The sequence below is a fragment of the Microcaecilia unicolor genome, chromosome 4 (assembly GCF_901765095.1).
Source record: "Microcaecilia unicolor chromosome 4, aMicUni1.1, whole genome shotgun sequence".
Taxonomy (NCBI): domain Eukaryota; kingdom Metazoa; phylum Chordata; class Amphibia; order Gymnophiona; family Siphonopidae; genus Microcaecilia; species Microcaecilia unicolor.
The window spans coordinates 174,932,954-174,958,164 of NC_044034.1; the positions used below are offsets into that span (position 1 = coordinate 174,932,954).

Consider the following 25,211-nt stretch of genomic DNA (forward strand, 5'->3'; position numbering starts at 1 on the left):
CTATCCACCCTATCAGACTAACTGTTCACTCGTCCTCTAGATTGTTCACTTGTCTTTAGATTGTTTTCTTGTCTTTTAGATTGTAAGCTCTTTGAGCAGGGACTGTCCTTCTATGTTTAAATTGTACAGCGCTGCGTAACCCTAGTAGCGCTTTAGAAATGCTAGTTAGTAGTAGTAGTAGTAGGAACCAGATCTGACGCAGCCAAAAGGAGCAATCAGAATCATGGTGCCTCGGTCCTGCTTGAGTTTCAACAAAGTCTTCCCGACCAGAGGTATGGGAGGATAAGCATACAGCAGACCTTCCCCCCAGTCCAGGAGGAAGGAATCCGATGCCAGTCTGCCGTGGGCCTAAAGCCTGGAACAGAACTGAGGGACCTTGTGGTTGGCTCGAGATGCAAAGAGATCTACCAAGGGGGTGCCCCACACCTGGAAGATCTGGCGCACTACTCGGGAGTTGAGCAACCACTCGTGAGGTTGCATAATCCTGCTCAACCTGTCGGCCAGACTGTTGTTTACGCCTGCCAGATATGTGGCTTGGAGCACCATGCCGTGACGGCGAGCCCAGAGCCACATGCTGACGGCTTCCTGACACAGGGGGCGAGATCTGGTGCCCCCCTGCTTGTTGATGTAATACATGGCAACCTGGTTGTCTGTCTGAATTTGGATAATTCGGTGGGACAGCCGATCTCTGAAAGCCTTCAGAGCGTTCCAGATGTAACTCCAGAAGATTGATCTGCAGATCGCGTTCCTGGAGGGACCAGCTTCCCTGGGTGTGAAGCCCATCGACATGAGCTCCCCACCCCAGGAGAGACGCATCTGTAGTCAGCACTTTTTGTGGCTGAGGAATTTGGAAAGGACGTCCCAGAGTCAAATTGGACCAAATCGTCCACCAATACAGGGATTTGAGAAAACTCGTGGACAGGTGGATCACGTCTTCTAGATCCCCAGCAGCCTGAAACCACTGGGAAGCTAGGGTCCATTGAGCAGATCGCATGTGAAGGCGGGCCATGGGAGTCACATGAACTGTGGAGGCCATGTGGCCCAGCAATCTCAACATCTGCTGAGCTGTGATCTGCTGGGACGCTCGCACCCGCAAGACGAGGGACAACAAGCCGTCCGAGAATCCAGCAGAGCTCCTATGAATTCGAGTCTCTGTACTGGAAGAAGATGGGACTTTGGATAATTTATCACAAACCCCAGTAGCTCCAGGAGGCGAATAGTCATCTGCATGGACTGTACAGCTCCTGCCTCGGATATCTTCTTCACCAGCCAATCGTCGAGATAAGGGAACACATGCACTCCCAGCCTGCGAAGCGCCGCTGCTACTACAGCCAGGCACTTCGTGAACACTCTGGGCACAGAGGCGAGCCCAAAGGGTAGCACACAGTACTGGAAGTGACGTGTGCCCAGCTGAAATCGCAGATACTGTCTGTGAGCTGGCAGTATCGGGATGTGAGTGTAGGCGTCCTTCAAGTCCAGAGAGCATAGCCAGTCGTTTTCCTGAATCATGGGAAGAAGGGTGCCCAGGGAAAGCATTCTGAACTTTTCCTTTACCAGATATTTGTTCAGGGCCCTTAGGTCTAGGATGGGACGCATCCCCCCTGTTTTCTTTTCCACAAGGAAGTACCTGGAATAGAATCCCAGCCCTTCTTGCCCGGATGGCACGGGCTCGACCGCATTGGCGCTGAGAAGGGCGAAGAGTTCCTCTGCAAGTACCTGCTTGTGCTGGAAGCTGTAAGACTGAGCTCCCGGTGGGCAATTTGGAGGTTTGGAGGCCAAATTGAGGGTGTATCCTTGCCGGACTATTTGAAGAACCCACTGATCGGAGGTTATGAGAGGCCACCTTTGGTGAAAAACTTTCAACCTCCCCCCGACTGGCAGATCGCTCGGCACTGACATGTTGATGTCGGCTCTGCTCTGCTGGAGCCAGTCAAAAGCTCGCCCCTTGCTTCTGCTGGGGAGCCGAGGGGCCTTGCTGAGGCGCACGCTGCTGACGAGAGCGAGTGCGCTGGGGCTTAGCCTGGGCCGCAGGCTGTCGAGGAGGAGGATTGTACCTACGCTTACCAGAAGAGTAGGGAACAGTCTTCCTTCCCCCATAAAAACGTCTACCTGTGGAGGTAGAAGCTGAAGGCTGCCGTTGAGAGAACTTGTCGAAAGCGGTATCCCGCTGGTGGAGCTGTTCTACCACCTGTTCGACCTTCTCTCCAAAAATATTGTCCGCACGGCAAGGCAAGTCCGCAATCCGCTGCTGGATCCTATTCTCCAGGTCGGAGGCACGCAGCCATGAGAGTCTGCGCATCACCACACCTTGAGCAGCAGCCCTGGACGCAACATCAAAGGTATCATATACCCCTCTGGCCAGGAATTTTCTGCACGCCTTCAGCTGCCTGGCCACCTCCTGAAATGGCTTGGCTTGCTCAGGAGGGAGCTTGTCCACCAAGCCCGCCAACTGCCGCACATTGTTCCGCATGTGTATGCTCGTGTACAGCTGGTAAGACTGAATTTTGGCCACGAGCATAGAGGAATGGTAGGCCTTCCTCCCAAAGGAGTCCAAGGTTCTAGAGTCCTTGCCCAGGGGCGCCGAAGCATGCTCCCTAGAACTCTTAGCCTTCTTTAGGGCCAAATCCACAACTCCAGAGTCATGAGGCAACTGAGTGCGCATCAGCTCTGGGTCCCCATGGATCCGGTACTGGGACTCGATCTTCTTGGGAATGTGGGGATTACTTAGAGGCTTGGTCCAGTTCGCCAGCAATGTCTTTTTTAGGACATGATGCATGGGTACTGTGGACGCTTCCTTAGGTGGAGAAGGAGAGTCCAGGAGCTCAAACATTTCAGCCCTGGGCTCGTCCTCCACAACCACCGGGAAGGGGATGGCCGTAGACATCTCCCGGACAAAGGCCGCAAAAGACAGACTCTCGGGAGGAGAAAGCTGCCTTTCAGGGGAGGGAGTGGGATCAGAAGGAAGGCCATCAGACTCCTCGTCAGAGAAATATCTGATGTCCTCCTCCTCCTCCCACGAGGCCTCACCATCGGTATCAGACACAAGTTCATGAACCTGTGTCTGAAGCCGTGCCCGGCTCGACTCCGTGGAAACACGGCCACGGTGTGAGTGTCGAGAGGTAGACTCCCTCGCCCGCACCGGCGAAGCTCCCTCCGCCGACGTCGTCAGGGAGCCTTCCTAGGAAGCGACTGCAGTCGGTACCGCAAGCGGCACCGATGTCGGAGACCTCACCCCGGGCAAGGGGCCAGCCGGCGCCTCACTTGACGGTACCGGTGGCGCAAGCACCCCCGGTACCGGAGGGGAAGGGCGCAACAGCTCTCCCAGGATCTCTAGGAGAACGGCCCGGAGACTCTCGTGCAGGGCGGCTGTGGAGAAAGATATGGAAGCCGATGCAGGTGTCGAAGTCAGAGTCTGTTCCGGGCGTGGAGGCTGTTCCGGGCTGTCCAAGGTGGAGCGCATCGACACCTCCTGAACAGAGGGTGAGCGGTCCTCCCGGTGCCGATGCCTACTGGGTGCCGACTCCCTCGGCGACCCAGAGCTCTCGGTACCGACGCGGGAAGGAGACCGGTGTCGATGCTTCTTTGACTTTTTCAAACGAAGCATGTCACCGGAGCTTCCCGGTACCGACGAGGAGGACGTAGAATCCAGCCGTCGCTTCCTCGGGGACTAGGCCAAAGAAGGTCGGTCTCGGGGGGGCTGTACCGCAGGAGCCCTCAGGGTAGGGGGAGACCCACCCGAAGGCTCACCGCCACCAGCAGGGGAATGGACAGCCCTCACCTGCACTCCAGTCGAAGCACCACCGTCCGACGACATCAGCACTAGTGGAGGTCCTGGTACCGCCGACGCAGCCTTCCGATGTCTCGGCCCCGACGATGCAGAGGGTCGATGCCTCGATGCAATCGATACAGTCGCGGCCGAGGGCGGAGGTCTTGACGCTGTTGACGTCGATGCACTCGATACTCCTGGTGCCGATGCCGACGAAGAGCCCGAGAACAACACGTTCCACTGGGCCAATCTCGCTACCTGAGTCCTTTTTTGTAAAAGGGTGCAAAGACTACAGGCCTGCGGGCGGTGCCCAGCCCCCAGACACTGAAGACACGACGCGTGCCTATCAGTGAGCGAGATTACCCGGGCGCACTGGGTGCACTTCTTGAAGCCGCTGGGAGACTTCGATGACATGGGCGGAAAAATCACGCCGGCGAAATCAAAACTCGTAATTGCGGTAAGGCACCAAAGAGAGAGGGAGAAAAAACTCGACCCAAGGCCTCAAAAGGGCCTACCCCAAAAACGAAAGAAAACTTAACGGGGCAAAAAACTGGAAATACGGGAAGGGGAAAAAGATCGAAAGGCCCTTCTCCGAAATCCCTTTTTTTTTTTTTAGAAGCGAAAGTCAAAAGACGCGCGAGGGTCAACTTAAGGGGCACGAACGGCGCAAACACGACCGTACCGAGCGCGGACAAAAGAAGACTGACGAACACGAGCCGGTTCGGGCGGGAAGACGGCCGCGCATGCGCGGTGCGCATGGGCGCGCGAGGACTAGCAAAGGCCTTTGCTAGTGAAGTTTCCGATTGGAGGGGCTGCCGTGGACGTCACCCATCAGTGAGAACAAGCGGCCTGCTTGTCCTCGGAGAAAGTGTGTTACAGTGTCCTATCCTGACCTGAGGAAGGGGGTTTTGTTCTCCGAAAGTTAGTCAAAATGTATTAAAATTAGTCCAATAAAAAGATTACCTTATTTACATGTTCTATTATAAACATTTATTAACACAGCTACAATATTACTTTGTCCTAAAGCAAAAAAAATAAAAATATATATTTTATTTACAATTTGTCGTCTCTGGTTTCTGCTTTCCTCATCTTCTTTTCACTGTCTTCCTTCCATCCAGCATCTGTCTTCGTTCTTTCTCTGCCATCCAGTGTCTGCCCTCTCTCCCTGCCCCTTCCATTCACTGTCTGCCCTCCCTCTCCCTCCCCCATCCATTCAGGGTCTGCCCTCCCTCACCCCCCCCATCCATCCAGGGTCTGCCCTCCCCTCTCCCCACCCCCTCCATCCAGGGTCTGCCCTCCCTCGCCCCCCCCCCCCCCATCCATCCATCCATCCATCCATCGTCTGTCCCCTCTCTCTCTCTGCCCCTTTTTTCAGCCCCCAGTTCCAGCCCTCTTATCCCACCTGCCCCTAGTTCTAGCCCCAGCCCACATCTCCCACATGCCCCCCTTTTCAGCCCCACTATCCCACCAGTCCGCAGTTTCAGCCCCAGCCCTTTTCTCTCACCAGTCCCGAGCTTCAGCCCCAGCCACTTCTCCCTGTCCCCTTTTCAGCCCCCAGTCCCCCCAGTTTCAGCCCCCAGTTCCAGTACTAGCCCCTTATCCCACCTACAGCCCCCTTCATCCACATGCTTTGCATTAGGGACCCCTTTTCAGCCCCAGACCCATTTTCCCACCAGCCCCAGGCATGGCTCCCATTTTCTCGCATGGCCCCTTCCCCACCCCCCTTCTCCCATCTGAGATCCCCCTCCCCACCCCAGTCCCCTTCTCCCCTCTTCTCCCATCTAACACCCCCTCCCGACCCCAGTCCCCTTCTCCCATCTGAGATCCCCCTCCCCCCTTCTCCCCACCCCAGTCCTTCTTCCCTCTTCTCCCATCTGAAACCCCCCTCCCCACGTCCCCTTCTCCCATCTGAGACCCTCCACCCCCTTCTCCCCACCCCAGTCCCCTTCTCCCCTCTTCTCCCATCTGAGATCCCCCTCCCCACCCCAGTCCCCTTCTCCCCTCTTCTCCCATCTGAGACCCCCCACCCCCTTCTCCCATCTGAGATCCCTCTCCCCACCCCAGTCCCCTTCTCCCATCTGAGGCCTCCCTCCCCAGTCCCCTTCTCCCATCTGAAAACCCCCTCCCCAGTCCTCCTCTCCCATCTAAGCCCCCCCAACCCGACCCATCTACCACCTTCGTCAAGAGACGACAGCCCTCGTCTCCTGCCTCCATCCTGTGCCTTTAAAGAAAAATCTGAAAAGCGGCATGGCAGGCAGCGCTTTGCGTCTGCCATGCCCGCTTGTAAAAGAAAGCAGCAAATCTCATCGATGTCGCGACTCGCGTCGGGTCTTCCCTCACTGGGTCCTGCCCTCGCGGAGGGCGGGACCCAGAGAGGGAAGACCTGACGCGACGTCGACGAGGAGATTTGCTGCTTTCTTTTACAAGCAGGCAGGGCAGATGACAAGCACTGCCTGCCATGCCGCTTTTCACATTTTTCTTTAAAGGCACAGGATGGAAGCAGGAGACGAGGGCTGACTGCAGTCTGCAGCGCCAACGGAGCACCCCCCCCCCCCCACCCACTGACACCCGAAGCAGACCGCCCCTACCGCCCCCCCTCCCCTTTGTACGTCACTGTGTCTCAGTATGGTTCAGTGTTTTCTCATATTCCCATCTGTGGCTCTTGAGGTTTCCAAAAGTGTCTGTCTTACTGCAGTTGGATAGTATTTTTGTTATACATACAAAAAATAATTTTCCTAGTGACTGAGAAGCATTTTGGGTTTAAAATATTAGAAGCATCACAGTATAAAATCACTATATAAATACATACCTTGTCTAAAAAATCAAGCTACTTAACACAGAGATCAAAAGAACACAATTCCAAAGCTACAACGTCATTCCTCTAAAACTTAATAGCTTGTTCAGCACTTGATATAGTATCAAGAATTAAAACTGCTGCAGATGTTTTTAAAGATAGGCATGTAAGTTTCTAAATAAATAAATAAAATCAGAATTATGCAATTTATTAGTTTGATTCTTGTAACACACTGTATGTAAAGAATCCCATTAACATTAAAAGAAACCACAGCTGCAAATCGTCTTCAAGCCTTAAAAATCTAATTTTTAGGTCCATATTATTACAAGGAGCTATGAAAAACTGCATGAAGTCAAAATGAGGTTAATGAAGAGACAGCTTGCACATTTTAACTTAAATTACATTAGACAGTCTACTTTCAGACAATGAAAACACATTTTGAAACTTCTCTATGAATCACTGGTAATCAGATATATAACAATACAAAAGATTATAGTGGCATTTCACATCAGTGAACACCAAAAGACAGTCACACTGCTGAGCACCAAAGGGGATGCAGATCACATAATCACCTATGCCATTCGCAGCATACAGATTCTTTGAGTCATTCCGGAGTACTTGTTTATAAATGGCCAGCGCACGGTCTTGATGACGCTTTTCCTAAACGAAGTAAACATATGGAGTTGAATAACAGAGTTCTAGTAATGCATACACTGAAACACTGTACTCAGGTATACCAATTACCTTTTCTCGGTCCCGTGTAGGTTGATGCAAAGTTTGCAACCACACGTTACCCAGTGCAAGCATGGAGTAAGTGTCATTCTGAGTGGAAGGCTGCTTCAGTATGCGTTCAAATTTCTTTTGTCCTGGGCCCCATTCTTGTTTTGCCAAGTGAAGATTACCAATCAAGGACCATGCATCTGGATGATCCTGAAAATAAAATATATATATATATCAGTATTGTGAAAGGACTACTGAAGTACTTGTTTTAGATTTCATTTACCTGAATTACAAAGAAAAAATACAACCACAAATTGGACCCCTAGTCACAAACACAAGAAATGAAAGTATGGAATTTGGAAGCAGAAGCATCAAAGTTTCTACTGTTCTTCCTGGCGCTCTCACCCTCAAAACATTCTAAACTGAACAGCTAAACATCTTGGACATTATTTATTTATTAACCACCTTTATGAACACAGACATTAAAAATATAACAGGTTCTAAAATATGTCATCATAGGTTTGGCAACAATGCCTCTCTCCGTTCTGGAATCACTTTCACTATGAGCTAGGTAAATCCACCTTATTTCTTCCTAGGCTGCACAAACAGTGGTCAATTTTCATACTACCCACACAATTGCCTAGTCCATGGGTGCAGGTTAGTTTACTTAATATACTGTCTTAAAAGCCCAAGGCAACATCAGAAACAATAAGAACAATAGCCTGCTACAAAGTAAATATGCACCAGAGCTAAACACAAATAAAATCAGAAATAAGACCATAATAGAAACAGAAAATTAAAGGTAGATCAAGATCAAGTCTGCTCATCCATGCCATCTACTACTATATCTTCCTCTCTCTTAGAGATCCTATGTTCTTGTTCTAAGCTTTCTTGAAATCAGATACAGTCTTCATCACCATCACTTCTACCAGAAGGCCATTCCACGAATTCACCATATTTCCATGAAGAAATATTCCCTTAGGTTACTCCCAACTCTGTTCCTTTTCACCTTCATCCTATGCACCCTCATTTCAGAACTTCCTTTCAATTGAAAGACTCACCTCCTGTGCATTTATGCCATGGAGGTACTTAAATATCTCTATCATATCTCCCCGTTTCCAACCTTTCTTCCAAACTATACATATTGAGATTAAATTTGTCCTCCTACGCTTTATCACAAAGATCACCAAACATTTTAGCAGGCACCCTCTGAACTCACTCCATACTGTTTATCCTTCTGAAGGTGCAGTCTCTAGAACTGTATACAGTACTCTAAATGAGGTCTCACCAGAGTCTTATACAAAGGCATCATCACCTACTTTTCCTTACTGGCTATTCCTCTCCCTATGCACCCAGGCATCCTTCTAGCTTTTGCTGTTGCCTTTATCTACCCATTTGTCCACCTTAAGATCACCATATATGATGACAGCCAAGTTTTGCTCCTCTTCTGTGCATAAAAGTACTTCACCCCCTAAACTAGTTTCTCTCTCTTGGGGTTTTATAATCCAAATACATAACCCCACATTTTTTAGAATTAATTCTTTGCTGCCAAATTCTGGACCATTTTTCAAGTTTTGCTAGGTCCCTCCTCATGTTATCCACACTTTCAGGGATGTCTACCCTATTGCAGATTTTGGTATCATCCACAAAGAGGCAACGTTTATCACAAGATTAATATACATCACACATATAAAAACTAAACAGTAGGAAGGAGAAATCTGAAACGCAGTTTACCTGGCTGTGAGAAGGTTACCTGGCTGTGAGAAGGTAACCTGGAACTATCAGTGATGTTGGCTGCTCTGCAAACATCTGATCAGATGACATACCCAAGAGGGTCATAATATTTCTATAAGATCTTGGTCCCGGCCCAAAGAGGTGCACACCCTGGGATACCCTTAGAGCTAAGAAGGAGCCAGGAAGAACTAAGAAGTAGTATGTTCACCCTTAGGAGACTTCATTTTTCTAATAAAGAGACTTTGAATATAATATGGGGAAACAGAAGGCAAAGACTCATAATATTCAAACTATAGTTCTAATGACTAAGGGGAGGAAACATTTCAACATAAATTAAATGGGGCCCAATCAGTCTGGTGTTCTTTCTCCTGAGGCAGGTCTTTCCCTTTAGTTCATGAGGGAGACCTGCATCGCCCCTACTCATCACTACCTTAGTCAGACCCACTGGGGTCAAGACTAGTTTGGGGTCACCAAGTGCCTTGTTAGGTCCACACTCCAAGTAAGCTGTCTCACATTCATGTGGTGATAAGGAGAAAGTAGATCTTCCCTGCTCATTCTCTTTCCTTTAGTCCCACCAGATCAGTCCAGAAGTTGTGGGTGTTAATTCTATCAACCAACCAGTGGAGAAAGAACTCACAGAAGTGTACCCTGCCCTATAAGAACAGCATACAGTTCCAGCACTTCAATATTTGGCTAAGAAAGCAGAGGAAACCTGTGAATATTATCAATACTAGAATCTCTTCATTCATGAAAATTTCCTTAGAATACTTATGTAAGAGATACATGTAAACAGCCCTTAATTCATCGAAGAACTTGAAACGTGAAGAACCAGCTGGACTAGCAAAATAACTCTGTCTCTGGACTGGTCTAGTGGGACTAAAGGAAAGAAACTTAGCAGGTAAAATCCAATTTCTCCTTCTTCGGTGTCCTCACCAGATCAGTCCAGAAGTTGTTTACTACAAAAGCACCAAAGACCATTTCTTCCTGAGTCCAATGAAGAAACCACCTTGAGCTCTGTCCAAGAAACAGCCATGCCCTCTCGTGGAAAGAACCTTTAGAGGCAAGGGGGGCTGTTGGCCTGCATAAATATATGCAAATAAAATCATCTCCTGAAGCCACCGAACAATGGTTGCCTTAGAGGCAGCCTCACCTCTCCTGGATGTTCCAACAAGCACAAAAAGCCTGTGATTTCTTGAACTTGTTAGTCACTTCTAGATACCTTATCAAAACTCTGTGAAGATCCAGACATCTCAGAGAAAAACTCTACTCCATAATCCTCTTTACGAAAGGAAGGACCAATGCTTGATTCAAATTAAATGCATTAATTGCCTTCAGGAGGAAGAAGAGAACTGTTCTAATGGAGGAGAAGGACCAAGACACACAAAGATAACCCCCAACAGGGTCTTATGGGGGGGGGGGGGGGGAGAATGGGGAATGACACCCAATGCAACATGGTGTTGCACCCCCAATACCACTAGGCAAAGAGAAAGATCCTGTAAACCGATATTTAGCCTTCAAACATCTTTTTTTGAATTACCTAACCTAAACACCTCCAACCTGGCCTAACAGACCAGTCACTGACGACATAGGATGTCACACCTACCCATCTGCAGAAGACTGAGAAATACTGACAAACACCAATTAATAGGTGTCACAAAATGCCTAGCCCCCCCCCCCCCCCCCCCCAGGGCTACCCCGCACCCACTTAAAGGGTCTATCACTAGCACAGCTCAGGTCCACCTGCACTTGCCGCTTGTGCTCTACACTAGTACCCTCCTCCCACCGACTGGGTCCCAACCGCCTCTGGGCGAGTCTCCTGCTCTCAAATTGTTGCCCAATGATTTCTAGGATACTGGGGGCCACACTTCCAGTGGTCCCACATTTCCTAAGCACTCACAGACCCAACACACAAACTGCCAGGATTCTAGAGGCAATAAACTAAAAATGTTTATTGTAATGAAAAATTAGAACAATGAAAAGATGCAATCTGCAAACAATAACAGGTAAGTGAAATATGGATCAATTATAACGTCATCTAAATATTTGTTCACTACCTGAATAATGCCTGGAGAGTGGACAGGAAATATAGCTGCTCACAAGTTACCCAATATCACTGATCACAGGGTCTGTACTCCCTCCCAATCCGAGAATGGGGAAAACGTCAGTATATCCTGGCTGAATTTGAGCTCCTGGCCAGGGCCCAGAATAGCAAATTTTAAAAGTAGCAGGCCACATCACTGCAGGTTAACTTCTCTATGTTAAACTAAAGAAAGAATAGTCATTTCTCTGTAACAGCAATAAACACTTCTTTTCACCTTTTTTGTTTGGATCCATGAATAGTAAGATCTTCCTGTTAAGTTTTTAGCAAGATTAAAAGAAAAAAAGGGATTTTTATGCCAATGAAGAAAATTTGACCCATGTTATTTCCTCCATACCCTAGGAGTATATACTGGGTGGAGGTTGGGGCGCAGAGGCTTTTTCCCCTCTCTCATATTTTGCACTTTACTACTACTACTACTATTTAACATTTCTAGAGCGCTACCAGGGTTACGCAGCGCTGTACAAAAAAAAACAAAGAAGGACAGTCCCTGCTCAAAGGAGCTTACAATCTAAAGGACAAGAAGGACAAAAAGGACAAAAAGTGCAGTCAATCAAAGATTGGGACAGTCTAGATTTCTTGGGTACAGATGGTTAGGTGCCGAAAGCGACACTGAAGAGGTGGGCTTTGAGTAAGGATTTGAAGATGGATAGGGAGGGGGCTTGGCATATGGGCTCAGGCAGTTTATTCCAGGCATAGGGTGAGGCGAGGGAGAAAGGGCGGAGCCTGGAGTTGGCGGTGGTGGAGAGGGGTACTGAGAGGAGGGATTTGTCCTATGATCGGAGGTTACAGGTAGGGGCGTAAGGGGCTGCAGATTGAGTGCAGCCCCTCACTACCTCTCTACTATATTTACAGGACTATAGTACTATATCAACTATCTTGCAGTCCGTATAAGAGAGTTTTTTTGCTTTTGTGTTTCTGTGAACTAGATTTAATTATTTATTGTTCACTTATATCCCACATTTTCCCACTCATGCAGGCACAATGTGGCTTACAAACATTAAATACAATACAGAATAGGAAAACTTAGAAGAATATACAAGGAATATGCAGGGGGAGAAGCATCTAACAGGGCGAACTAGCAGGGTAGGAGCCAGGAAGGGTGCATCAAGCAGCGGAATAAAGTGAGGAGTAGGTCTTGGCAAAGAAGTAGGTCTTCAACAACTTCTTGAAGAGGGCGTGGTCCGCTTGAGTTTTAAGGTGTTGCGGGAGAGAATTCCAGTGCTTAGGACTCCAATAGCGGAAAGATGAGGCAAAGATACTCTCTTATCCTCTTTTTGATTAACAGCTTTAAACATAAACATGCACCACATGCTGGCCAAACTAGAGAAATACACTTCATAACATATTCTTGTAATTCATATGCTGGAAAAGTCACCATTTCGCCATAATAGGGGACTGCTTAAAAAGGCATACCCTACCGATCCAACTTAAATGCCTGATCTCTGCAACACAACCAAACTAAAGCACGTAATGGACATAAAACAACTCCTCCGTTCTATGATTCCCTAATGTGGCTGTGCCACATGATCTTTATCTTACCACAACATCACTTTGTATTTGTTCACACCGGAGTCTGCAAACGCCTCTCCAGTACTATGTAAGCCACATTGCGCCTACAAATAGATGGGAAAATGTGGGATACAAATGTAACAAACAAATAAATAAACAAAGTCACTAATTAGTGGTTCTCAATCGCCATCTGTTGGAAGGAGAAGGCAAACTTACATGTCTGACTGACCTGGAGGGGAAAGAAAGTTTTACCACTGTAATATAGGGCATGTCACGAACACCTGGGGTTATCCCTGTGGCCACTTAGAGGGTTTGCCCTCAGAACGGCTCAGGACCACCTGCACCTGGGCATGTGCTCTTCACTAGCACCCTCCTCCCACCAACCAGGTCCCAACCAGCTCTGGGCAAGTCTCCTGCTCTCAAGTTATCCCCGGTGCTTTTATGTTACTGGGGCCACAGTCCCTAGAAAGCACTCATAGACCCAACAAACCACCAGGATTCTTAGTCCAGGCAAGAAAAGTCAATCAACTAAAAGGTTTAATGTCATAAAAATATTGAACAGTAAACCATAAAAACAACACATAACAACAGGTAACTGAATATGGATCAATATTAAAACTATCTAAACATTTAGTCACTACCTGGATAGTGCCTGGTGTGTACAGGAAATACAGCTGCTCACAGGTTACAGAATATAACTGCTCACAGGGTCTCAGTGAAAAGATCTTTCTCTCTCCTCTCCCTGGCTGAGACTGGAGACAAATCCAGTACTTCCAAACTGGATTTGAATTCCTGGGCCAATCTGAGCACAGAACAGCACATTTTAAAACTTACGGCAGGTTACTTCCTCTCTCTGCTAACTAAAGAAAGAAAAGTCACTTTCTGCCACAGTTTTACAACAAGAAAACACCATCTGCTGACCAATAGAAGAAAATACAGTTTAAAGGCTTAAAAGGTATTCATCCTAGAGTACTGAAAGAAATGAAAAAATGAGCCTGCGGAGCTACTGTTAGTGATATGCAATTTATCCTTAAAATCGAGCGTGGTACTGGAAAATTGGAGGGTGGCCAATGTAACGCCAATTTTCAAAAAAGGTTCCAGGGGAGATCCAGGAAATTATAGACCGGTGAGTCTGACTTCGGTGCCAGGGAAAATGGTAGAGGCTATTATTAAAAACAAAATTACAGAGCACATCCAAGGACATGGATTACTGAGACCAAGTCAGCACGGCTTTTGTGTGGGGAAATCTTGCCTGACCAATTTACTTCAATTCTTTGAAGGAGTAATCAAACATGTGGACAAAGGGGAGCCGGTTGATATTGTGTATCTGGATTTTCAAAAGGCATTTGACAAGGTACCTCATGAAAGGCTACAGAGGAAATTGGAGGATCATGGGATAGGAGGAAATGTCCTATTGTGGATTAAAAACTGGCTGAAGGATAGGAAACAAAGAGTGGGATTAAATGGGCAGTATTCACAATGAAGAAGGATAGCTAGTGGGGTTCCTCAGGGGTCTGTGCTAGGACTGCTGCTTTTTAATATATTTATAAATGATTTAGAGATGGGAGTAACTAGCGAGGTAATTAAATTTGTTGATGACACAAAGTTATTCAAAGTCGTTAACTCGCGACAGGATTGTGAAAAATTACAGAAGGACCTTACGAGACTGGGCGGCTAAATGGCAGATGACGTTTAATGTGAGCAAGTGCAAGGTGATGCATGTGGGGAAAAAAGAACCCAAATTATAGCTACGTCATGCAAGGTTCCACATTAGGAGTTACGGACCAAGAAAGGGATCTGGGTGTCGTCGTCGATAACACACTGAAACCTTCTGCTCAGTGTGCTGCTGCGGCTAGGAATGCTAATAGAATGTTGGGTATTATTAGGAAAGGTATGGAAAACAGGTGTGAGGATGTTATAATGCCATTGTATCGCTCCATGGTGCGACCGCACCTTGAGTATTGTGTTCAATTCTGGTCGCCGCATCTCAAGAAAGATATAGTAGAATTGGAAAAGGTGCAGCGAAGGGCGACTAAAATGATAGCGGGGCTGGGACGACTTCCTTATGAAGAAAGACTAAGGAGGCTAGGGCTTTTCAGTTTGGAGAAGAGACGGCTGAGGGGAGACATGATAGAGGCATATAAAATAATGAGTGGAGTGGAACAGGTGGATGTGAAGCGTCTGTTCACGCTTTCCAAAAATACTAGGACTAGGGGGGGGGCATGCGATGAAACTACAGTGTAGTAAATTTAAAACAAATCGGAAAAATTTTTCTTCACCCAACGCATAATTAAACTCTGGAATTCGTTGCCAGAGAACGTGGTGAAGGCGGTTAGCTTGGCAGAGTTTAAAAAGAGGTTAGACGGTTTCCTAAAGGACAAGTCCATAAACCACTAATAAATGGACTTGGGAAAAATCCACAATTCCAGGAACAACATGTATAGAATGTTTGTACATTTGGGAAGCTTGCCAGGTGCCCTTGGCCTGGATTGGCCGCTATCGTGGACAGGATGCTGGGCTCGATGGACCCAGTGTGGCATTACTTATGTACTTAACCCCAATGTTTCATCACATCTCCCCTCTTTAAGAGAGAGACTCCAGAATGAGGCCTCTACCGACTGCTGGTCAGATCTCGACAGTCCACTGTCAGGGCAGATCTGGCTCTTTCTTTCTGGAGAGTCCATCAGCATTACCATGACCATTGCCCTTATGGTGTTGTATGGTGAAGTTGTACATCTGCAGGGACAGGCTCCAGCTTCCCATTCTCTCCCGAGACTCTTTTAGGCCAGACCAATGGATTGTGATCTGTGATGATAGTAAAGTCTCGCCTGTACAGATACGGATGCAGTTTCTTAAAGGCCCACAATAAGGCCAAACATTCTTTCTCAATAGTGGCATATGCTACCTCTCTGTCAAGGAGCTTGTGACTCAGGTACACAATGGCATGCTCCTCCCCTCTGCTATTCTCTTGAGTGAGTACAGCCCCAATGCCATATACAAAGGCATCAGTGTGTAACACAAATCTTTGCTGATAATCAGGTGCAACTAGTACTGGAGCAATAGCTAATGCTGTCTTTAATTTTTGGAAGGCCGCTTCACATTCTGGCAACCAGGTAATGATTCGGGGTAGTCTCTTTTTGGTCAGGTCAGTCAGGGGCTTAGCTATAGTGAGGTACAAACTTTCTGTAATACCCCACTGTTCCAAGGAAGGCCAATACTTGCTTTGTAATTTGGGGAGTGGGCCAACTTGGATAGCTTCCACCTTAACTGAATCAGGCTTTAGCTGTCCACCTCAAACTCTGTGCCCTAAATATTGCACTTCTGTCATCACCATCTGACATATGCTAGGCTTGATAGCCTCGCTGATCCGGTCCAGCACTCCACTTAAATGGATCAGGTGGTCATCCCAAATCTGACTCTACACAGCAATGTCAACAAGATAAGCCTCAGCATGCTCCTGGAGTCCATCTAACAGACAATTCACCAAGGACTGGAATGTACCATGCAATTTTTTTTATTCCAAAAGGCATCACGGTAAATTTATACAGACCAAATGGGATAATAAATGCTGATCGCTCCTGAGCAGCAGCTGTTAGAGGAATCTGACAGTACCCTCGACTAAGATCCATTGTAGTCAGGTATTGGGTCCCAGCTAAACAATCAAGCAACTCGTCCATCCAGGGCACTGAATAGGCATCAACATTCATTAAGCCTCCTGTAATCCACACAGAAGCGGGTTATCCCATCCTTCTTAGGAACAAGAACTACAGGAGAAGCTCAAGAACTATGAGACTTTTTAAAATTATAACATCTAGGGCTATATTCTTATCAATCTCCTGCTTCATGTGCTTCTCCACCTCAGTGGATATTCAGTAAGCACTGCTTCAGTGGTGTATGGTCACCCGTGACTACATTGTGATTAGCCAAACGAGTAATTCCCGGTTTAGTAGAAAACACATCAGCATACTTTTCAAATACTGCTTCTAGCTGCTGTTTTTGAGTGCGGGTTAATTGCTCTCCCACTACAACTTGTTGTATAAATCCCTCTGGTAATGTCTTTGCTAGGTCAGATATTGGTTCACTATCCTGACACTCTTCTGGTGGGCTGCACACAGCTAACACCATAACTGTGCAATCTGCATAGGCCTTTAACATATTTACATAAAAGGTTTGCTGCTTTCTGTCTTCAGAGTTCACAGATATAACATAGTTTGTATCATTCAGGCACCATATGACCTTGTAAGGTCCTGCCCACTTAGCTTGAAGTTTATTTTGACGTACTGGAACTAAAACAAGTACCTGCTGGCCTTCATGAAACGCTCCATTTCGGGCTTTACGATCATACCAATTCTTTTGATTAGTTTGGGCTGTCTGCGAGTTATCTCTGACAAAGCCCATAAGATCTTCTAACTTCTGGTGCATACTGACTACATATTCAATTACAGAGGAGTTTGAGGTGTCAACTTTCCCCTCCCAATGTTCTTTTATTAGGTTAAGGGGCCTTCTCACTCTCTGGCCATAAAGCACTTCAAATGGGGGGAACCCAGTAGACTCCTGGGGTACTTTATGCAAATAGTAGGGTAGGGCAAGTACTTTTCCCAGTCTCGGTCTCCCAACTCCACAAAAGTCTAACATATGCTTTAATGGCCCATTAAATATTTCCACAAACCCATTTGTTTCAGGATGACATGGGGTGGTACTTACAAATTTCACTCCACAGTGTGCCTACAGGTTTTGGATCAACTCAGACATGAACTGTGTCCCTTGGTCTGAGAGTATTTCTCGTGGATATCCTAAACTAGAACATATTTCTAACAGGGCAGTGGTAGCTTTCTATGGATAAGGCTACCGCTTCTGAATATCTGGTAGCAAAGTCCACCACTGTCAGTATATATCTTTTCCCAGTTCAGCTAGGGACAGCTAGAGGCCCCACTATATGCACAGCTATCCTCTCAAATGGCTCACTGATAACGGGTAAAGGTTTCAGGGGTGCTCGAGGGTGATCTTGGGTCTTATCCACTCTTTGGCACACATCACAGGTTCGACAATAATCAGCTACAGCTAGAGATATTCCCAGTCAATAGAAGTTCTATGTAAGTTTACTGCATGTGTGTGTCACCTCCTTATGTCCTGCTAGTGGAATGAGGAAAGGCTAAAGCAGCTAGGGCTCTTCAGATTGGAGAAAAGACGGTTGAGGGGAGATATGATAGAGGTCTATAAAATAATGAGTGAGTGGAATGGGTAGACGTGAATCACTTGTTTACTCTTTCTAAAAATACTAGGACTAGGGGGCATGCAATGAAGCTAGAAAGTAGTACATTTAAAACGAATCAGAGGAAACATTTCTTCACTCAACGTGTAATTAAACCCTGGAAAACGTTGCCAGAGAATGTGGTAAAGGCGGTTAGCTTAGCAGGATTTTAAAAAGCAAGGTTGGATGGCTTCCTAAAGGAAAAGCCCATAGCCCATTATTAAAATGGACTTGGGGAAAATTCATTGCTTATTTCTGGGATAAGCAGCATTGGCCACTGTTGGAAACAGGATGCTGGGCTTGATGAACCTTCAGTCTGTCCCAGTATGGACTTATCTACTAATGTCATGTGCAATCTGTAGGAGTTGTTCTCTGTATGCTTTGGGCACTATAAGCTGTTTGCCTGCTATCCAGGGCCTGTTAGGATCAAAGGGATCAGTCTCTCTGTACAGCAAGCCCCCTTTCCATAGGATAAGATCTTTACAAGTCTCATTGGTTGGCTCTCCAGCCCTCTGCCTCAGGGCTTCTAGGTCAGGGTCAGAGTGCTATGTTTCCTGAAAAATCATGTCTCTGTCCTATATCGGTATCCATATTCGGAATGGTCTCTGCTTGTGGCTCTGACAAATCAGGGTCAACAGTCTGATGTCAGGCTGTTCCATATTCACGGCCCCAGTCGCCTCAGGAACTGGTGCTGCTGGAGGCACTGGAGCACCTTCTCCTGCTGCTTGGTCAGCTGGTTCCACCTGGACTGGCTCAGAATCTGGAACTGGAGAGGTGATCTCTGCTGCTTCTGCTTGTTGGACCGCCTGGGCATGACTAAGGGTCACTACAGCAGAAATGCTGACTCCACTATCAGTGGTCCCATAGTTCCTAGAAAGCACTCACAAACCCAACACACAAACCACCAGGATTCTTAGTCCAGTCAAGCAGAGTTTGTAGCATGATATGAGTTCTATACTCTAGATTGTTCCAGAACTTAGAACTTAATGTGTAGCATGATACAAGTTTAATTTTCAGAGTTATTGATTTTCCTGGAATCAGATACAAATGTATATATATAAAATATACAGCTGAAAAGACTTTATCAGATAAACTGGTCTGACTTTCACCTTCCCCCTGGAGGCTACTGATAACAAAAGCTAGCTGGGTGGACACTTATAGTCAATCACCACATCTTCAAAAAACAAAGTCTGCATATTGAGAGCAATCAAAAAGATTGGATGAAACTCACAGACAATGACTCAGGGCTAGATGCACTAAACAATCGGTAAGGAACAAGCATGCATCAAGGAATAGGAATGCAAATGAGCTGCTCGTTGTAGCTCACTTGCATTCTCTATTCCATCGTTAAACAGTCAGCCAATCGTCCAGTCGAGCATGCGCAGAGCAGCCAAGCGTTTTGCTGGCTGCTCTGCGCATGCCAAGGACGTCCTTTATGGACGTCGTCCACAATAAAAAAAACTCCCTCTAAAAAGACGTTCTTTTTACAGGCTACAAGTTAATGTACAGTTCAGAGGCAAGAGAATAAAAACTAACCTGATACGGAGGTGCCTTCCAGCCCAGAAAAGCTGATTTTTATTTTCTTTCAGTCTGACACAAAGGCAAGCAACGCTTAACAGTTTTCAGCTTGCACCCCCAGGATCGGGACGTGAGAGGACACAAATCAAAACTTTTTGGACGTCCCTCCCTCCAGGTCTCTCTCAGTCAATCACAGCACGTTTAGCTGATACTGGTAACAGCTAAACGCGCTGGGATTGGCTGAGAGAGACCTGGAGCTGATCAATTATGCTATTACTTACTTGTTCTGGAGTCCTGTATTTTGTTATGCTGTTTTGATAAATGTTCAATAAAGACTTCATACAACTTAAAAAAAGTGGTAAAAAAATCCAAGTGCTCGTCGTCTTTTTTTTAAAAAACTATTAGTGGGATTTGAAGGTGAACCCACCACCTCTGGATTACAAGACCGGTGCTCTAACCACTCGGCCACAACTGTACTTCCTTGGATGTCCCTCCCTTACTTCCAGGTCTCTCAGCTGAGTGAAGCACGGCCAAAAAGGACGTTTTTATTATTCCGGGGTTGAAGTCCAAAAAAGAGCTTGCAGCATTGGAGCCTGTTTGATTTTTTTTTAATAAAGTTTCACTTCAAAAAATAAAAAAACGTCCATTTTGGGCGTAATTTTTTATGTGTTTTAATTGATTTAGCCCCTGACGCAGCCCTTCTTGGGCGAAACACAGCCTGTATCGGGCAATAAGTCTGGTATTTAACATCATCAATAAATTTTTGAACATTCTTCCGTTTTGTATCTGCTGTTTTGTTGTCTAATGCCTGGGGAGTACAGGAAACACAGCTGCTCACAGGTTACAAAATATAACTGCCCACAGGGTCTCAGTGAAGAGATCTTTCTCTCTCCTCTCCCTGACAGACACAGGAGACAAAGCCAGTAATTCCAGACTGGATTTGAACTCCTGGGCCAATCAGATTCCAGAACAGCACATTAAAAAAGTATACTGCAGGTTACTTCCTTTCTGTGCTAACTAAAGAAAGGACAGTCACTTTCTGCCATTGCTTTACAACAAGCAAACACCACCTGCTGGCCAATAGGAGAAATACACTTCAAGAAATAATACAGTTCAAAGGCTTAAAAACCCACTGTTTCATCACAGCGTCTTATACTAAAAATTAGCACATATCTGCCACAGAACCTACTTTAGTCCTATGGACCCTGCTGCAAATAACATCCAATAATTGTTAAGTGCTCCCATAATTTGGTAATGTATTAAATTTAGTACTTTTTAAAATGTTTCTTTGATGTATACCACCTTGCGCAAAAGGTAGTCTATTAGAATACAAAATAGAATATCTTTGTGTATGAGGGTGATGAAATTTTAAAAACTGTGTTCTAAGCCTCATAGATTAAAATTATTCTACTCCATTATGGGGGTAACGCTATAAAGCATTTAACTGTAAACCGAAGATACTTACCTGTAGCAGGTATTCTCCGAGGACAGCACGCTTCATATTCTCACAAGTGGGTGATGCCGAACCAAGTTGCCCAGTCTGGCATTTTGCCAAAGTAAAAAATAGAGCTTTGTGGAGCACGAGCTACATTCCACTGGACATGCGCTAGTGCCTTCCACCCGTCAAATGAACGCAGTTTCCTCAGTTTAAATCTAAAGCAAAATACTAGTCTGTCATGGGCCTGAAGCCTGGAACAGAACTGAGGAAAAAGATCAACCGAGGGGGTGTCCCACGCTCGGAAGATCCTGAGGGCTACGCCCATGTGGAGAGACCACTCGTGTGATTGCATTATCCTGTTCAGTCTGTCGGCCAGGGTGTTGTTTCCACCCACAAGATAAGCAACTTGAAGGAATATGCCATGCTGGCGAGCCCAATGCCACATATCCAGACAGCCTCCTGACACAGAGGGCATGATCCAGTGCCCACCTGGTTGCTGGTGTAATGCATTGCAACCTGATTGTCTGTTTGAACTAGAATAATTTGATGAGACAGCCGATCTCTAAAAGCCTTTAGAGCATTCCAGATCACTTGAAGCTCCAGGAGGTTGATCTGAAGATTTATTTCCTGGGAGGACCAAGCACCTTCAGTGTGAAACCTATCCACATGAGCTCCCCAACCCGACATGTCATGGGTATAACGTACACTGTGGAAGCCATATGACCCAGCAATCTCAACATCTGCTGAGCTGTGATCTGCTGAGAGGCATGAACCCTGGACACTAGTGAGACAAGATTGTCCGCTCACGTCTCTGGGAAGTAGGCTTAAACCTTCTGTGTGTCAAGCAGGGTTCCTATAAATGTCAATCGCTGAACAGGGTGGAGATTAGACTTGGGGTAGTTTAAAATGATCCCTAGTAGCTCAAGCACCAGAATAGTCACCCGCCTGGACTGCAGAGCACCGTCCTCTGAGGTGCTCTTCACCAGCCAATTTTTGAGATATGGTTACACATGGACTCCCAGTCTGCTTAGCGATGCTGCAACTACCGCTAGACACAGTGAAAACACTGGAAGTTGACGCGAAACCAAAAGGCAACATGCGATACTGGAAGTGATATGTTCCCAGTCAAAATCAAAGATACTGGGCTGGAAGTATCAGGATGTGAGTATATGCATCCTTTAAGTCCAGAGAGCACGGTCAATCATTTTTCTGAATCATTGGAAGAAGGGTGCCCAGGGAAACCATATTGAACTTTTCTTGGACTAGAAATATGTTCAGGGCCCTCAGGTCTAGGATGGTATGCATCCCCCCTGTATTTGCATGGGCCTTTAGAAGGGTGGAGAGTTCCTCTGCAAGTACATAAGTACTGCCATACTGGGACAGACCGAAGGTCCATCAAGTCCAGTATCCTGTTTCTAACAGTGGCCAATCCAGGTCACAAGTGCCTGGCAAGATCCCAAAAAAGTACAATACATTTTATACTGCTTATCCCAGAAATAGCAGTGGATTTTCCCCAAATCCATTTTAATAATGGTCTGTGGACTTTTCCTTTAGGAAGCCATCCAAACCATTTTTAAACCCGCTAAGCTAACTGCTTTTACTACATTATCTGGCAACGATATCCAGAGTTTAATTACACGTTGAGTGAAGAAACATTTTCTCTGATTTGTTTTAAATTTACTACTTTGTAGCTTCATCGTGTACTCCCTAGTCCTAGTATTTTTGGAAACAGTAAACAAGCGATTCACGTCTACCCGTTCCAATCCACTCAATATTTTATAGACCTCTATCATATCTCCCCTCAGTTGTCTTTTCTCCAAGCTGAAGATCCCTAGCCGCTTCAGCCTTTCCTCATAGGGAAATCTTCCCATCCCTTTATCATTTTCGTCGCCCTTCTCTGTATCTTTTCTAATTCCACTACATCTCTTCTGAGATACAGCGACCAGAATTAACACAATATTCGAGATGCGGTCGCTCCATGGAGCGATACAAAGGCATTATAACATCCTCATTTTTGTTTTCCATTCCTTTTCTAATAATACCTAACATTCTATTTGCTTTCTTAGCCGCTGCCACCACACACTGAGCAGAGGGTTTCAACGTATCAATGATGATGACTAGATCCCTTTCCTGGTCGGTGACTCCTAACATGGAACCTTGCATTACATATCTATAATTCGGGTTCCCCTTTCCACATGCATCACTTTGCACTTGCTCACATTAAACGTCATCTGCCATTTAGATGCCCAGTCTCCCAAGGTCCTCTTGTTATTTTTCACAATCCTCTTGCGATTTAACAACTTTGAATAACTTTGTGACGTCAGCAAATTTAATTACTTCACTAGTTACTCCCATCTCTATATCATTTAGAAATAAATTAAAAAGCAGTGGTCCCTGCACAGACCCCTGGGGAACCCCACTATCTACCCTTCTCCATTGTTTTCTATCTTTTAATCAGTTTTTAATCCACAATAGGACACTACCTCCACTACCTGCCTGTGCTGAGAGCTGAATGAATGAGCTCTCGGTGGGCAACCTGGAGGATTGGAGAGCCAATTGAGGGTGTATCAAAGACAGACGATTTGAAGAACCCACCGGTCGGAGGTTATAAGAGACCATCTTGGCTGAAAAAAATTTAGTGATTAAAAATTGTTTTTATTAATTGATGCAGCTTTCTAACTTGCAATCCACTTTAACTTATTTTGTAGAACTTTTACTAATGTAATTTTTTGCTCACAGCTCTATTCTTTTCCGGTGCTCATATTTAGATTCATTGAAAACGAGTAAGCTCATTCTCATATTCTTTTTACTTATTCTTTTAATTTTCATCCTTGATTTTACTATCATCAACACTGACAAGAAGTTTCTTTGCATCTTTAAAACAAGTTTTAGAATTAGTCTCCCGTTTGGCTGTTGGGCATAATCTATTTTCACAAACTTTTAGCACCTTGTGTTTTTAGATTGGTCACTCATTTGAAAGTTGGATATATGTGATTTTAATCTATCTTGACACCATGTTAAATAAAATATATTGATAGTTCTGGAGAAAGTAATCCTCGCTATTTAATTTAGATGTTTTTTTAGAGAATATTCTTAGAAATGTGGACACACAGTTGAGGACTTATTTTTATTCGTTGTATATTTTTTATCAGATATTACAAGTGGATGTATTTCTTGTACATAAGAAGTAATAATATATATTATTTAAACAAGATTGAATATTATTTGAATTATAATCAATTGAAGATAATGGTTCTAAGATCTAGTTGTATAAAGACTTGTGAACAGTTTTGGGTTGTAATTAGTCTCCTTGAGACAATATTAGTGTAACAAACCGTCTTTAGATATCCTTCTTTTGTGATATTATTAATTTAACAAATTGTCTACAGACATCCTTCCTCTGCAATAATATGAATTTCATTAAGCAACATTTTTTACTGTATCAAAATGTAATCTTATACTTTGTTTTGAAATGTTTTTAATTTAACAAATTGTCTATAGATAACCTTTGTGTTAATACGAATTTCATTAATCAACATTCTTTACTGTGTCAAAATCTAATTTGTTTAAAATGTTATTTTTAATTGTTTTTCTATGTTATTTATTGCTTTTATATGTTGTTTTGAAAATAGACTCCTGATGCAAGCCTCATAGGCCGCAACACAGCTGTGTCGAGTCTGGTTCACCCTCCAATAAAGTTATTTTTATCTGGAGCATCGTCTACTTTTTGAGTCATCTTCGCTGTTTTGTCATACATTTTTACTACTTTAATCATTTATTTCCTATGTCCAGGACATGTTTGCTGCACACTGCACCTTGGGTAACTCTTCAAAAAGAGGTCAATAAATCCAAATAAATAAATAACTTAAAATATACATGCACTAACCTCCCTGTTTACAAAGCCACACTAGCAGCTGCTGTGCAGTAATGCCGACACTGCCCATTCAAAGTGAATGGGCTGTGTCGGCATTAGTACACAAATAATATCACCAAACCAGGGTGTGCAGTATCAAATGTCAAGAAGGCCAAATGAAAATATCTCAACCTCAATATGTTATCCAATTCACAAAATGTACATATCCCATACAATAGAAACAGAGTTTGGCTAAATTATAAGTATATATCAAAGAAGAACTTTAGTACACCAGATGCTGCTACAGAGGTTTTGTAAACATGGGGGTAAATTTCAAAAGGCTGTAGCTTATGCTTCTAAGAGACCGTTTTTGTGACAGCAGGATAAAATGGTTAAAAAAAACAAACACTCACCTGAGCCTTTATACATGACTTCAAATGCCTTAGCTCTAGATGACATTAGCTGTTAAAAGCTGGAAACCCAGACCTGAACACTAATACTACTACCGGACCATAACAATTATAAAA

General features: G+C 45.2%; 1 protein-coding gene across 1 annotated transcript in view; it reads right to left on the reverse strand.

The window, feature by feature from the left end:
* The window catches only part of CTR9 (CTR9 homolog, Paf1/RNA polymerase II complex component), a 280,854-nt gene that overhangs the window by 99,228 nt on the left and 156,415 nt on the right, over positions 1–25,211 (reverse strand). Inside the window, exons 14-15 of the mRNA XM_030200983.1 lie at positions 7,305–7,490; positions 7,133–7,220 (exon numbers count right to left, since the gene is read on the reverse strand). Of these exons, the coding sequence (XP_030056843.1) occupies positions 7,133–7,220; positions 7,305–7,490 (274 nt within the window). The remainder of the gene's footprint in view (positions 1–7,132; positions 7,221–7,304; positions 7,491–25,211) is intronic.